The sequence below is a fragment of the Physeter macrocephalus genome, chromosome 1, assembly GCF_002837175.3.
Source record: "Physeter macrocephalus isolate SW-GA chromosome 1, ASM283717v5, whole genome shotgun sequence".
NCBI lineage: Eukaryota > Metazoa > Chordata > Mammalia > Artiodactyla > Physeteridae > Physeter > Physeter macrocephalus.
The window spans coordinates 27,713,842-27,730,380 of NC_041214.2; the positions used below are offsets into that span (position 1 = coordinate 27,713,842).

Sequence of the window (16,539 nt, forward strand, 5' to 3'; positions counted from 1 at the left end):
TTATTTTGATTTTTAATCATCTGATATCAGTTTGATCTGTATTTCCTGTTCCCTGTAACTGAAAGCATCTTAATTATACAATGAGGAAATGCATGTAAAGCATCTGCCCAGAACAGATGCTCAATGACTGGTAGTTATTACAAGGACTATTACACTGCCTCGTGACCATGATAACATAACAAAATAGTGTCAGATGCTGTTTTCACAAAAGCATCACCGTTCTTCAGGATGCAACCAAAGGATGGAAGGAAGGAGAATGTTTAGCTGCCAAGTGTTGTAGGTTTGGCCAAGGCCAATGTTCGGGTGACCACTCCACCTCTGCATCGATGAAACACCCAGGTCTGGTTATGGGGATTTTACTAAATACTTCTTGTTTCCCTCACTATTGCTTAAACTGATTTCCTATAGTTTCTGCTGATAACTATCAGGAAGATATAGAAAGCAGATTTCTCCCCTTTAGCTTCATTTGGAGTCAGGAGAGGTTGTGGTGAAGAGGTGGAAGAAGAATGAAAGGACAGACCTCACGGGAGTATCTCCTGGCCTCCCTCCAGAGGTTCCTCCCTCCCCCGCCCTCCGTCAGCTGGGTCCCTGGGGTCACCACCCACACCAGGGTAACTGGCTCTTCACTGCGCTGGTGACACGATACACTCAGAAATCAGCTTCACTTCTTTCCCTGTCCTTCAGTGTTCTCCCTGACAACTCCCCTCCCTTTCTTTGCTCACGTCTCTGGCAGATCCTAATGTATTCTGGTCACTTTCAGATATTAAAATAGTCTGTAAGGGTTCTCTCCAAATCAAACACCAGTGTCTCATCACTTAAAAGATCTTCCCCTCTTAGCTACTCAGCCTCGCCCCGTGGCTTGGTGGCTGCCAGTGGGGAAAGGATGAGGAAGGTGTGTTCTTTTACTCTTCCTTCATTCCCCGAACCTCCTCCAGCTCCAGTCATGGTCAGGGGCAGGGGAAAGCAGATAAGAAGGGAAGAAGTGGAGTCTCTTTAAAGAAGCAGTGAAGTTTGTCATTTTCCCAGGGATGTCCAGTGTCCTCTGTCATGTGGGTGTCTACATATGGACTCCTTCATGGGTGCACTGGCTGGTTTTTGGAGAGGCTCTGCAGAGATCCCCCATGGCCACGGAAGTGGGTTTGGGCCCCGGTGAAACGTGTTTTTAGCCCTCCTTTCCCCACCCCACAAACCCATAAGAAAGGGCCTGTTATAATCTTCACATAGGAATTGATCTGATAAGTGATGCAGTCCTTCCTGGGACATTAGTGCCAGCTTCAATCCCACCTTTCTTGGCTCTTACGTCTCCATTCCTGGTGTAAGTGATGTTTTCATGATTCCTTTCATGATTCTCATGACACCTTTCATGATTCCTCTCAGCTCCTGCCCTCCCTTGGTCACTTCTCCCTCCCACCCACATTTGCTCCTCCTGCTGGATCCCCTCTTCCTGGCAAGCAGACCTCTTGGCTACAGCTGTGACCATTTCTGGTTGCCCACTTAGTTCCCACGACTAGAACAGAAACATCTGTGTTCCGCCAAATTGTAGTAGGGCCGCCCCTCCCCTGCTGCCCCTCTCTTCTCACCCCACTGCTGAGGCAGCCCCCATCAGCCTCTTGCCTTCACACCCCCTGGGCAAGAGTCAGGTCCAGCTTTCATGTACCCTAAACTCCTGGGACACGAGTCAAACTTCCCCAGAGCTCTCCTGGGCTCCGCTCCAACACCAGCCTGGAGCAGAGGTACAAGTGTTTGCAGCTCAGCCAACAGGCAGCTGGGAGTGAGATTCCCACCTCCTCTCTACCTCAGACAACCTCGGTCTCTCTGAGTGGTTTTCTGGGCATCTCTGGAAGTGTGGGAGTGTTTCTTTCCCAGCAGCCTGGGGGACCATCCCAGCACTCTCTGGCAGGCTGGCACCTCTGCCTCTGTCATCTGGTGATTGCTGGACTAGGTTGGCCCCTCTGTCTTGGAAAGCCCTGTATGAAAGTAGCTAGCAGTACAGGGGGCACGTATCATTCAGATGAAACTCAGAGTTAGCAAGAGAGCTGCATGCTAGGAAGAAGGGGTCCTGCAGGAGGATGTGTGTTGGGAGAGAAGTTTCTAAGACGGGGCGGGAGAGAAACTGCTCACACCAGGAATGGAAAGATAAGGGCCAACAAAGGTGGTGTTGGAGGAGGCACCAGTGCCTCATGCAGTATCCTTGCGGTAGAGCCATTGCTGGGTATTCAGCTAACCTTGTTTCCTTTGCTCCTAGACACGTAGCTTAACTGGGCTTCTCTCACTGCTTCTCTCACGGTTAGGTGGAGCCTTGGGAACAAATTCTGGCCCAGAAAGTGTGAGTAGAAGTAAGGCACACCACTTTCTGGTCTAGCTCATAAAACCCTTCTGTGTTCAAGCCTCTATTCTAACTTTCTGTTCTGTGGTTGAAAATGGCAGCCATAAATAATTGAAGTGTCTTGAGGCCCTGAATGTCTGAGCAAAGCTGAGCAACTTCATTCTCCAGCCCCACCTCGGGTTGCTGGACAATGGCAGGAGGAAAAACTGACGAAAGGGTGTTAGTCATCGAGATGCTTCTTGTTGGTGGTGAGAGTGGTTTTCTTTCTTTCTGAAAACTGCAATTAGCCCTTGGTGACTAATCAGTTCTGTTATCCAACTATTAATAAATTACTTCATGATAGGCCAGCATTGGTAAGTTTTAATTAGTGGGCAAGATGGAAACTAGTCCAGTTTTCACTAAGGGCGACTTGGTCATTTATGTCGACAGACTTCCTAACATTTATATTCTTTGACTCAGTAATTCAGCTTCTGGTCAGGAAATAATCAGAAGCATCCATACAGGTATATACAAGAATGCTTATTATCTATTACAAGAATGCCTATTACAGCATTGTTTTATTTGCATTTAAAAGGAGACAATCTAAATGTCTAACAAAAGGGAGCCAGTTAAATGAAGTATAATAATGCCTAATAACAGAAGACTGTCAGTAATTCTTATTTTTAAAGAATATTTTATCACGTAGAGAGATGATCTGGATATATGCAATGTTATTTAAGAGAAACATAACATAATGGTATCACATGTATTATAAAAATAGATGGAACACTGTAACAACATTCTACATATACATAGAAGTAAAAATAAGATTTCATTTGGTAGTGAAATACACCAACTGTTAACAGAAAATGCCTCCAAGTATTAGAATTTTAGGTGATTTTTGTATTCTTTTATACTCTTCTGTGTTTTTTAGGCTGCCTGTTATAAACATGTGTAGCTTTTATAACTTGGACATTTTTCTGACATATAAAAGCTCTAATCAAGTTTTAATTTGTTCCTGATCATTTTTTATTTAGGGCAAGGAGCTATCTATAGGTATATTTTTCTTTTTTGCGGTACGCGGGCCTCTCACTGCTGTGGCCTCTCCCGTTGCGGAGCACAGGCTCCGGACGCGCAGGCTCAGCGGCCATGGCTCGCGGGCCCAGCCGCTCCGCGGCACGTGGGATCCTCCCGGACCGGGGCACGAACCCGTGTCCCCTGCATCGGCAGGCGGACTCTCAACCACTGCGCCACCAGGGAAGCCCTATAGGTATTTTTTTAAGTCGGAGAAATTAGAGGAAAATCTTCCACATCTTTTCTTGTGCCAGCATTGAACTGATTTGCAAAGGGTTACTTTATACTGAGCCCAGAGCTGAGCAGCGCCAGAGCCTGCGGGCTGGAGGGGCCGACATGCCTGTTTGGGGTGCTGCTCTGATGAAAGTGAGGCATCATCGTCTAATGCTGAGGTTTCAGCCATGGCTGCACAAGAGAATCGCCCAGACGCTGACTTCCTGAGCTGGGGCAGGGCCCTGGCATCTAGGTACTTTTACAAGGTCGCCAGGTTATTCTAGCGCAGAGCAGGGTGGAGAGCTGCTGGTCTAGTAGCGTGGACCTGAAACGCGGGCCAGAGGAGCTAGGGCCAAGTCTGGTCCTTTGATCATCAGTTGGGTTATCCTCGGCCAGTTGCTCAACCTTTCATATTCTAATTTCCTCCTGTGTAAGCCAGAGGTCTATATTTGTCAGGCCTGCCTCCCAGGGGTAGTTGATACATTTCAGAAAGGACTATATGTGTGTGGGCGCTAACCCCAGCCAGGGCTGCTTTGCATGCATCTGTATACTCCTAAGCCATTGTCTCCTTGATGCTGGCTCTGGATCATGGTGGGGACACCCCACCAGACACTGCGAAGATGGGGCCACGGGGTGATTCCTGGGGTCCTGGGCTGAGCTCTGGACCCAGTCCCAAACCTCAGTGCCACCTTAAGCAGGTCTGCGGAGTCCTTCCTATACGAAGGACCAGGAAAACAAATCCTTGGCACTGGCTCTGACACAGATTCACCATATGACTGGGAAAAGCTGGGCAACTCCCCCTGTTTCAGTTTCTATATCCAGAATATACATTGGCTTTTACCGCAAATATTGATTGAAACAGGAAATGTGGGGTCCTGGTAGTAGTATAATGTGGAATAAAACTAGAAATAATAATGATTATGACAATAACAACATCAGGTTAATTAGTCGAGCACAGATTTTTTATCTGGAGCTGCTAAGTGATTTCATACCTTATTTCATGTTTATTTTCCCCCATTCTACATATGGGGAAACTAAGGCTCAGTGAGATTAGCAACTCCTCGATTTTTCTTAAGTAGTGGAAAAGCTGCCGTGTGAACTTCGGCTGTTCAGCAGCAAAGCTGAGCAGTCAGCTGTTCTTCTATCCTGTCTTCTCACTGCACTATCTGCTGTAGTGTAGAGTAGTTGTCATTTATTTGGGGTATTTTAACAAGAGCATTTGAAATGGGAAAATGTGGACTTATAATTTAAGATAGACATAACATTTTCATAAGATATCAGAGTATTTGTGTGTGTGTGTGTGTGTGTGTGTGTGTGTGTGTGTGCACGTGGGGTGTGGTGACCAGAGCACAGCGATGGAGTTAGCTGGATCTAAGCTTACATTCCAGTTCTGATACTTACCAGCTGAATAACTTGGGACAAGTTACTTAACGTCTCAGGGATGTTTCCTTATCCTTAAAACAGGAAACACAATAATGCTTTTGTAAAATTGTTTGTAGAGATGTGAGGCACTGTTTAGAATAGGAAGAGCTAACACACATTAGACTTCCGGTGCTTCAGGTACTGTTCTACTGCGCTATACGGACATTGTCATTTAATCCTGATAAAAACCCTATGAGGTAGATAAAACTATAATGTTTTTATAGACTGAGAAAGTGAGGCATAGAGAGGTTAACCCACTTGCCCGAGATCACACAGCCAATAAGTGGTGGAGTGCTTTTAACCACCAAGCTGTGAACTGCCTTACACAGGCTCAGCAAGCTGAAAAATGCCTAACAAAGCTTACCTATGATCATTATGCACAGCAGTGATTTTCAAACAGATGTTGTAAATTAGCAGGACCCTTTCATTGAAAATAAACTTCTGGAAATCTGTCTATATATTAATATAGTACAGTGAAGGTAGAGCTGCTTTGCTTGAAGTAAGGATGAAGCCTCCTCCCCCAACCCCACCTCATATAGCAGCCCTAAGTTACTTCTGGGGACGCTGGGGCTCTGAAGAACCCAGTCTGAAAACCACCAATCCCAGCTTTTTGACTCTTGGTGTCTGTACCCTGCCTCCCTTTCCTGGTCCTGCTCTACCCCAAGGCGAGGAAATCATCAGCCAGAAAACCAGAGACCCGAATATTTTCCCAGGGCCCCTCTCACACTCCCGCTTTTCTCCCACGCCCTTGGTGGCCGTGGCCGTGCCTGACCAGCTGGGACAGAGGGGGCAGACGCCAGGAGGGCTGGATGCAAGACTCACCGGTTTTATCTGAGTTGCAGAGGATGGTTTCCTTCTCAGCTCTCAAGCCAGGGCTGGGGCCATGCTTCATCCACATGGTGATAGTGAACTGATCCGTCAGGTTCTTGGGTACAACCCCGTCGGGAATCTTGGCACCCTGCCTGCCGTCGAACTTGAAGATCATCTCGCTGCTGTCCACCAGCAGTCCTGCGGTCCAGTTGGTGGCGGCGCTGGGGGACGGCAAGAGGTCGATGATGCCAGAGGAGGCTCCTGCAGGGGATGGGGACAGAAAGAACAAAGGGTCATTCCTCCCAGGGTGGGTGTCCTCACGTTCTGTTTTCTGCTCCTGGGTCAGAACGAACTACTCGGCGTACTTACCCAGAGCTAGGTGCTCAGCCTGAGCTAGGTGACTTGGGAAAAGAAGGGTTAAATGCCACCCTTTCCCATGTTGCTTATGGTCGGCTTGGGGAGGCATCAGTAACTTACAGACAAAAGTATTGCAAGTGGGAGGACAGAGTGCAATGAACTATTATACAAGAAAAAAGTGCTGGAGGAATTTAGAGAAATGAGATGACCCTGGGGGTTTCGATAAGCAGACAAGGTTCCTGGAGAAGGCCAGGGTTTGATTCGGATCGATGGATTTATTCACGCGCTCATCCATCCGTTACCCTGTCAGCCATTTATTGAGCACCAGTTGGGTGCCAAGACACCTGCTGGATGCTGGCGAAGTAAATGTGAATCGGCACAGTCCCTGACCTGGAGGAGCTCAGACCCAACAAATTGACAGGCAATTGGGATGCAGTGTGATCAGAGCTGTGATGGGGAAAGTTCAGGTCCTGACCCCGTGAGAAAGGGTATGAGTCACTTTGCACTCAGCACGCTTTTTTCCAACCATTCATTTAGGCCAAATGGTATAGCAGTTGAGAACACGGGTTCTGGAGTCAGCAGAACTTGAACCTGATGCCTGGTGGCAGTCTGGCTTGCTAGCCTTGTGACTGTGACCAGTGACCTCACCTTTCCGACTCTCCACCCCCTTCTCTGCCACCTGCCCTCCCAGCTGTTGTGGGAACTGAATAAGAGACGGCACCTGCACTTGGGGCAGCACGCTCGGCACACGATGAGCGGAGCTCACTCCACGTTAGCTGTAACTGTCGTTATTGTTAGAGCTGTTATTATTTCTGCTACCACTGTGATTCCAGGCTAAGGATATCCTGAGGCCGTGGGAGTGCCATAGACAGATTTGTGTCTTGGGAGAATCACACCAACAGCTTTGTGGAGGACGGAGCTGAGTGAGCCGGAAAGGCTGGCCCAGAAGACAGGACGGCCCAGCTGGGAGGATAACTGGGCCGCCATGGACTTCCCACTGAAGCTCAGGTGCTGCCAACAGTGTTCTCTGCATCCTTACGTTCCACAGAGGGGCAGCGCTCAGCTACTCGGGGGAGGAGGAAGGTCAGGGGCTTCCTGATACCAGGAAACAAGAGCCAGGGAGTCCAAAGTATGCACGGTGCAGGGGACCAAGTGTGTGTGGGCTCCCACCTGGCACAGCACTGACGCGGCAGTCGTAAATGGGTTTAATGGACAGTGGTTGTGTGTATAACCTGGCATTTGTCTGGGACCACTGGACTTCTGAATTCTGTATATCAGAGCCACCTGTCACCTAGGGGCTGCATTTCAGAGGCAGCCACTACAAACATCTACAGTTTAAATGACACATGAAAATCCCTCAGGAAGTTGCCATATTGGAAACCGATGTCCTTCTTTGAAAATGTTTAACCTAGCCAGTTTTCCCTGCAGCCTTGGAACAGATGCCCATGGGTTTGCAACTGAAAGCTGGCTGTGTGACACATCTGCATCCTTAGAGAAGATGGTCTGCTTAGCCCTGTGAGGAGCTCGCCCTGGGAAAGGCCTCTGGGACCTTCAGTGTCTGAGATGTGGCGAGGTGGGATGCGGGAGTGGAGATTCCGGTCTCTTAATTTACCATCACCCTGCAGGTATGCTCATCAAGGGAAAGTGTGGGCAGCGTTGACTACATTATTAATGTGTTTTTCTTGGGGCTTTTGCCTGGTAGCATGCCTGACACATAGTAGGTGCTCCATTAATGTTTATAACTGCCTTTTCTTCTACCCAGTGCCTCCGTGAGATGTTTCCGGCCATTTCCCAATGCTCGCATGAGCCTGTTCATCCAGCCTCTTGTTCACACCCCCCACCTCTCATTAATATTACTTGTTCTCCTATAATCCTTGAGACTTATTTGATGTCCATTTTACTTATCTGATAAGCTAATTCACACTAATGTTTTAACGACTAACAAAGCCTTAAAGGTTATCACCCTCCATAGGTATTTGAAAGAAAGAACTCTATCATGGTGGTAGCAGGTAGAGATTTGGGGGTGGCTGGGGGATGGGAGATATGTAGTCTTTGGACCAAGTTCATCTTCCTAGAACCCCCCAGAATAATGCAACCTGGCAACAGCTGCTCTGCCCCATGAGTGAGTTGGCTCGGACACCAGGATTTGTCTAGCATGACGACAGCTGGTAACTAGGGCTCACAGGGAATGTGTTGGTTCCCGAAATTTCAGGTGGCCAGGGAGACGCAGGCTGAGCACCCGGGCTCCTGACTTCTAGCTCAAGCCAGAGCAGCCAACACAATCTAGCAGGGCCCAGTACAGGGCCCACACAGAGCCGCAGGCCTGAGCATGGGGGAACCAGGGCAGGGCTGACAGGGCTCAGAACTCCACCCTCTGAGGTTCCTTTTTGACTGAGGACCTTGCTGTTGTTAAGGAGCCAATGTCCCTGCAGAATGCACGCTGTAATTAACACCTTAGACTAGTGAAGGAGCTGATTGCAATTTTGCCCCCAAACAAGTGTGGATATAGGGAGGGAGGTGCAGAGCAAGGACGAGTTGGGGGATGATGTGGGAGAAGACAGAAAAGAGAAGGTCAGGAGGCAAAATTGGTTACATTTTGCCAAAGGCCAGCCCTGGTCAGGGTTATTCTGCACACATATATTTAGGGAAATTTACTTTTCAGAGTTACAGACATTTATTCTTTTTTTAAAAAATTGATGTGTAGTTGATTTACAGTGTTATATTAGTTTTAGCAGTACAGCAAAGTGATTCAGTTATACATATGTATACATTCTTTTTTATATTCTTTTCCATTATGGTTTATCACAGGGTATTGAAAATAGTTCCCTGTGCTATACAGTAGGACCTTGTTGTTTATCCTTTCTATAGGTAATAGCTTACATCTGCTAACCGCAAACTCCCACTCCATCCCTCCTCCTCACCTCCCTTACTCCTTGGCAACTGCAAGTCTGTTTTCTATGTCTGTGAGTCTGCTTCTGTTGTGTAAATAAGTTCATTTGTGTCATATTTTAGATTCCACATATAAGTGATATCACATGGTATTTGTCTTTCTCTTTTGGACTTCACCTAGTATGATAATCTCTAGGTCCATCCATGCTGCTGCAAATGGCATTATTTCATTCTTTTCTTATGGCTGAGTAACATTCCATTGTGTATATAATACCACATCTTCTTTATCCATTCATCTGTCAATAAACATTTAGGTTGTTTCCATATCTTGGCTATTGTAAATAGTGCTGCTATGAACGTAGCGGTGCATGTATCTTTTTGAATTATAATTTAGACAGACCTTAATTCTTAGTTTCCTTGGAACATTTTCTTGGGCACCGAGTGAGTGTCAGACTTGAATTAAGTACTTCAATGCGTTTTCTTAGTTACTCATCATTGTGGTGAATACGATGACGATTCCAGTTTACAGATAAGAAACTTGAAGCTCAGCGAGCCTAGAATCACAACCAGCTAGTAAGGGGACCCATCATCAGGGTTTGCCAGCCCCGAAGCCCACGCTCCCGCTGCACCACCTCAATCAGCCTGGAGGGAGATCTTGCAACCTACTGCACATTTTAAAAAATTGAAGTATAGTTGACTTATAATATTGTGTTAGTTTCAGGTGTACAGCAAAGTGATTTGGTTATACATATATACATATGTATATATTTATATACTCTTTTCGATTCTTTTCCATTATAGTTTATTACAGGATAGTGAATATAGTTCCCTGTGCCATACAGTAAACCGTGTTGTTTATCTATTTTATATATGGTAGTGTGCATCTGCTAATCCCATACTCCCAATATATCCCTACCCACCCCCAACCTCCTACACATCTTACAAACATGGAAACTGAGGCCCAGAGAGGGGAAATGACTTGACCAGGATCACACAGCCACTCAGCTAGCTAGAGGCAAGCCCAGCTCTCAGACCCCCAGCAATGTTCTTTCTATCACACAGCATAGGGTCCTGCCAAGCCCAGCCCAGCTTCCAGGACCACACCTCCCTGGACAGGTGGCTGTCCACAGAGAGGCATGTGCCTTGGCAAGGCCATCGTTGTGGAGCTCCGTGTCTTCCCTGGTGAGGGGAGCAGCGTGCCACCCTACCTGACCCACAGATGTTGCCTCCTGGGAAGCATCACACTGCATTTTACCAGATGGTGCAGGCTTTCACAGACTTAACAGATTGTATTTCATTTTTTCAGTGCACTTAAATAAACTGAGAGAGATTCTCCTTTCTCCTGAAGTTCTAGCTCCTCTCCCCAAAGGAGCCCATGGAAAGCAGGGGGTAAACAGGATGCATAACTCACAAAGGTAGAACAGCAACATCTGCACATCAGTGTGTATTTAAGACGTCCTTAGGAACCCTCACAAAGGTCCCTGGGACCCACCACGCTCTGAGAGTTCACACTGGTCTGGTGCACAGCAGCTACAGCCTGAGTGCAGGGGGCTTACAACCAGAGGTGAGGTCTGGTTTGAAGTCCCTGAGCCCTATCAGGGTGGGGAAGCATCTCTGAGTCAGCAAGTAGATAAAGACAGGGGTGACTTAGGCAGATTTCAGGACACACGGTGGAGCGAGAGCCCACATGGAGCCTGGGGACAGTGGTCAGTGTCTGGACTTCTTAACTGCTGGGTTTGCATGCTGCTTTGGGTGGCCTTGGTGAGGGCAGAGTGTCCTTAGCGTTTCACGGTAGGCCTGTGGCAATGGTGACAGACATGGAGCCTCAGTCATGCCTCCTCATGGTCCACCATGGGGCATGGGAAAGGATGGCAAGAAGGAGAGGGTCTCAGGGGAGAGGAACCATTGTACTCAAGGACACAGGCCTCATTCTATAGAGGATTCTCACGATTAGCAATAGCAACTCCATGTTACTTCATTAAATGTTTATGTAATGTCTAAGTTATGCCAGGCACTGTGGTGAGAATGCAGCAACGAACCAGATAGAAATGGGCCCTACCTCCAGTCACCCAGTAGAAAGTCTTTTAGTTTTGGTGCGTGGAAGAGTTCATTGACAGAGCGTCTCAGGGGAAGCCAGGGAGGCCCTCTTGACAAAGGCTGTACTTGAACTACATGATGATAGAAAGCATTCTGTTCTCAACATACCTTTCTGACCCACTGATAGCACTTGGCCTTGTGACTTGCTCTGACCAATGAAATGTGAGTGCAAGTGACGTGACATCTTAGGGCAGAAGCTTTACAAGCCAGTCCATGGTTCACCACGTGTTTTTTCCATCTGCCATGAGATCAGCAATGTTTTCGATAGAGGCTTTTCTGTTAGCCTGGATCCCAGTGGGAAACTAACATAGAGCAGAGCCACAGTCAACCCAAGAAGGACATGTGGTAGGAATGGAAAATAAACCTTTGTTATTTTAAGCCAATAGATTTGGGGATCATTTGTTACTGCAGCATAACCTGCCCTATCCTGACTGATAAACCACATTAAGTGACTGACATCAGCGGCTACCATTCTCTATCTGCATACTTTCAGGATGGATGTGGAGGGCCTTCTGATGTCCTTTCCAGAGCTCACACCGTTGATCCTACCATCAGACTATCATTCCACCTCTGGAATCCTAGACAAGAGGGGTTCCTCAAAGGCCTTGAATTGTCCAGCTGAAGCAAGCTGGGCTTTGGATGAGGGTGGTCAGCCAAGCTCTTGGGGCAGGGCCGTGGATACCCAGTTGCTGACCAGCCTGGGAAAGGCCACTGCAGGCAAAAACCTTCTCCAGGAAGAGAAGGGGATGCGGTATGGTAGCTGCTTAATTGACTTCAAAGAAGTCACTACTCACTGTCATCCCCCGTGGGCCAGTGTGTGCACGCTTGCTCATGTATAAGTCGTGATTTAATGGGATTCCCATCACATGTGCATCAGTCTTCCTTAGAGTCAGAGGCCCACTTCAGCCCTCTGAGAATGGAAACACCGGCTATGCCTGGGGGGCTGGTTCCGCCCCCCGCCCCCGGAAGCTCTAGCTGTTTAGAGGCTTCTTGGAGGAACTGATGATGGCTTCCTCTGGTTGGGGTATTCTGAAGGTATAAAAGCCTTGAACTGTGATTCTTAGCGAGGGCAAGCTCTGTTAAGCTGCACGGTGTAGTAGAAAGCCATGGACTGGACTTTTTTTTACATGTCTGTCTTCCCCAGGAGACTGAATTGTTAAGTGGTCTTACTAACTTCTAGATAACCTCACGAGTTAGAACATTTGGACACTGAACAGATATTTGCTGAATTAATAAATACATGAATGAATGAATGAATGGATTCGCTACGAAGACCTCCCGGACTCACAAGTGTATAAATCCTGAGAACAGCTCACCGACTGGTAATCTGAACTGGTCTGACAGATCAATCCCTTGATTTAGCAGCAGGGTCTGGCTCTGCAGCCTTTCCTTCAACAGGACCTGTCCTCGGAGCTCTTGACCCTACATATGCAAAGCAGCTGACCTCGAGTGTCATATGGGGAGGTGCCGGCCAGATGCCAGGAGCCTGTGATTCCAGGGAGGAGCAGCCCTGGCCTCTGGTCTCCGAATGCCATGTGTGTCACAAACTGCTTTGCTGTTTATTGTAATGTGCAGAGACTCAGGGGTACGGAAGTGAGCCTTTTCTTGGGCTCTGGTTAATGTCAAGTTTAATTTGGCCAAGAGTTACTGGGGCTTCATCACGCATTTCGTACTCAAGGCAGTTCTGTGACACTTCACCTCGGGAAAGCCTGGGACTGAGATGGGAGATCCCTTCATCTTGAATCTCTGAACCCAGAGGAAGTGATAAGCAGCTTGTCCAACTTCCCCGAGAGGCCTGGCTTCATGTAAGCCAGTGGCAATGGGGGACCATGTTAGGCTAAGTTTGGTCCTACAAGCTGAAGGGGACACAGGTGCAGGGCCCTGTATCATTTTTGTTTCAAGGTGGACTGGAAGTGCTTCAGTGCACAAACTGCAGGCAGCAATATGCCTGACGTCCAGTGTTCCCCTGGAAACAAAGAAGCTATTTCTGGTGCTACTGCACCTGTCCCGTGTTTCTCGACAGCAGCTTTGCCCAGCTGTTGTCCGACAGCCCCTTACGCAGGATCCCGTCATTGCTCGTTGTGGAGTGACGTTGCAGGAGGAGGAAGCAGGTGGGCGGTGACCGGACCTCCACAAGGCGCCTCTGGGGAGACACCCTTGCCTGGGTCACCGCACAACAACAAATGTCACAGAAGCAACGCCAGAACTCAAAGACGCCAGGAAGCGCCCCAGGACTGCCCTTGGTGGGCACAGAGGGCAGGCGAATATTGACTTAAGGGAAGCGTTTGGAATGGCGAAGGAGAGAGAGATTCTAGCGGGAAGAAAACATGAACAAAGGCTTAGGGATGGGAATGAACTGGGAACGGGGACAGATGGGGTACCCTGGCCAAGAAGAGGCAGGACACCAGGAAGAAATGGGCTATAAGGATGGCTCAGCAGGATGGAGGTGGGGCCTCGGGAGTGTGGAGAGTCAGGCTAGAGCTAGGCATCCACACCTGGATGTTCCACAGGTCCAATCATCATTGTCGCCTACATCTGCCCTCGCTCCGAATTTGGTGGCCACTGGTTGGTGGCACTCTCGTCCAGTTAGATGCTCACATGAGAATCTTCTAAGATTCCTTCTTTTTCACTGCTGACAGCCAATCAGTGACTGACTCTTGCTGATTTTGCCTCCTAAATCTGTCTTAAATTCACCCCTACCGCCACTCCCCCGGTTCAGAAATCATTCTCTCTTGCTTAGGCTATGACGATAACATCTTAATGGGTCTCCCTGTTTCCATCCAAAGTCAGTAAAGATTTGTAGAATGAAAAATGCATGAACGCTGGGGCTTAAAGTGTCATGCTGGCTCCCTGGCCGGGAAACCCTGCCAGCAACTTGTCGACCGTCCACGGAAAACACAGAGAAGCTTGTCTCCAGAACCTAAGGTGCCCCACGGGAGTCAGGAATTACAACCCAGCCTCTGCTTTAGAAGCGATCTGGCCTGCCTTGCCCTCACGGTTTGGAGAGCATGTGGGGCCTGAGGAAGCAGACCCCAGCGCTGATGGGCATCTGTCTCTCTCATTCGCTCCTGCCCTTCCTTCTTGAACTCTCCCTCTGCGGATTCAAGAGTCAGACTCCTAATCTGGAGGCAGGAGTGGCCCTGCCCGTCAGGCCCACTCAGGGTTCCCAGAAGTGCGATGGGAGGGTGGCACTGCCAGGAAGGTCACCAGAAAGACAGGCAGACTTCTCTTAACAAACGGTCGCTCCCAGCACCAGATAAGCTCGCATCTCAGGGGCAAGTGCTTTCCTGACTGAATTAACCTGCCTTCCTGCCAGGCGAGGCTGGCAGCCCAGAAGCAATGAGCTATGTTAACAACCAGATGCAATCTGGCTCTAAAGTTTCTTCGCTCAGAAAATCCTTTTCACTCTCCCTATCTCCTGGTCTCCCCGCTCGCAACATTCAGAATCAAATCACCAGTGTGTGCCCTTGGGCCCATCTGATCTTTAACAAGCTGATTCCATCATCTCCTTCTAACCTGGAGGAGTTTAGGAAATGACCGTCACCCGCGGTGGCACGGGGTTGAGTTGACTTATAATTCAGGTGCGCGGGTTGCGAAATGGGATATTCATTCAAAGTAAGATGTCAGCGGAGCTGGCTTCTCCGCTCCCAGACTGAAGGAGAGCACCAGAGGCAGCTTTCTCAATACTGCGGGGCCCGATAGCCATTTTTACAAGAGCAATTTGGAATATGGAGGTCGTGATGTTTTTCCCAATCTCCTGCATCATTCTGGAAAAACGTGCCTTCCCACATGCCCTCCTTGCCAGCCTGGTGACATGACAAATAGGACGTGGTGATACCCGAGCAGGGTGTATTTCACATTCAGTTCTCAAATTGCCACTTGGTCCTTTGGGCAAGAGCTGTGTGCGTGGAGGTGTGTGTGTGGGGGGGGCACGCACGCACGTATGTGCATGTGTGTGCGTATTTGTGTATGCATGTGTGTACCTGTGTGTGCACGTGTGTGCCTGTGTGCACTGTGTGTGCATGAGTGTGTGTGTGTGTGTCAATGTTGAGAGAGAAAAACTGCCCCGAAGAGAGTAGTGGAGGGGTCCCCAGGAGGGGATGCAGGCTATGCTGTGTGTTCGGGAGCCTCCTTTTCCTTTGGTGGGGATGGAGTTACCCCCAAGAGTAGACCCCGTCTAAGAGGAAACTCTTTCCTAAGCTGCCCACAGCCCAGCTGGAGTGTCAGTGTGAGGGCCTGAATATTCTTGGAGAGAACAGGAAAGAAATGAAATATACGTGGTGGGGGTGAAGGAGGACCATCAACCCATGCATGGTGTGGTTTACCAAGCACATGGCACCATTCCCACCGTATTGAGTGTTTTATTCCACAGCTGACTTGAGAGGTTTACGTTCCAGCTCCAGAGGCCTGGCCCGGAGTCACAGATCCTGAGCCGAAGAGCCCTTCATTCCCATAGACCTACCTTCAAAGTCTGGCTCTGTCACTTTCTATCTGCGTGACCTTGAACAAGTCATTTTTCCTCTCTGGGCCTCAAATTGTCCATCTTTAAAACTGGGTGAATAAGACCCTCCTCAGTGTAGTGGGGAACTTAGGGGAGGGCATGTGAAGATTCTAGGAGGGTGTGCACAGCAGGTGCTCAATAAAGCTAAGTGTCCTTGTATAGAACCTCCAGCAGCCTGGCTCCTAGTTCCAGCTGGCTCCTTTCTTGGGGCGCCATTTTTCAGCCCGTGGACAGCAAGCCCTCTGTCCCCCACACTTGGACTTTCCACCTCGCACCTCCACTCTCACCCCAGCTCTTCTTCTCCAACGTGGGCAGCCAGGCCTGGCTTCACTGCCAATGTGACCTGAACAATCACACGAGGCCCCCAGCTTGGTTTAATGCTTTTGCTGTTGCTGCCTTAAAATTCTTAATAATTTTGGAAAAGGGTCCTGCACTTTCATTTGCACTAAGCCCTCAAGTTCCATAGCTGGTCCTGGGGAAAGAGACCCACCTCTCCCCAAGTGGCTGACACCACCCTTCACACTGGCTCCTGGGCAGGCACCTCTCTGTAAACCAACACAGTGGAAGGGAGCCCTGTTCCTTCAGGCTCTGTGCTAGGTGCTCTTAAACACATGGTGTCGGGCTTCCCTGGTGGCACAGTGGTTAAGAATCCGCCTGCCAATGCAGGGGACAAGGGTTTGAGCCCTGGGCCGGCAAGATCCCACATGCCGCGGAGCAACTAAGCCTGTGCGCCACAACTGCTGAGCCTGTGCTCTAGAGCCCGCGCGCCACAACTACTGAGCCTGTGCTCTAGAGCCTGCGAGCCACAACTACTGAGCCTGCGCGCCTAGAGCCCGTGCTCTGCAACAAGAGAAGCTACCACAATGAGAAG

The 16,539-nt window shown here is 48.9% G+C and overlaps 1 protein-coding gene across 2 annotated transcripts in view; it reads right to left on the reverse strand.

Moving 5' to 3' along the window:
- The window catches only part of CLSTN2 (calsyntenin 2), a 675,719-nt gene that overhangs the window by 92,434 nt on the left and 566,746 nt on the right, over window positions 1-16,539 (reverse strand). For both annotated transcript variants that reach the window (XM_028489282.2, XM_055086617.1), the window contains one exon: window positions 5,837-6,085. In XM_028489282.2, coding sequence (XP_028345083.1) covers window positions 5,837-6,085 — 249 coding nt within the window. The remainder of the gene's footprint in view (window positions 1-5,836; window positions 6,086-16,539) is intronic.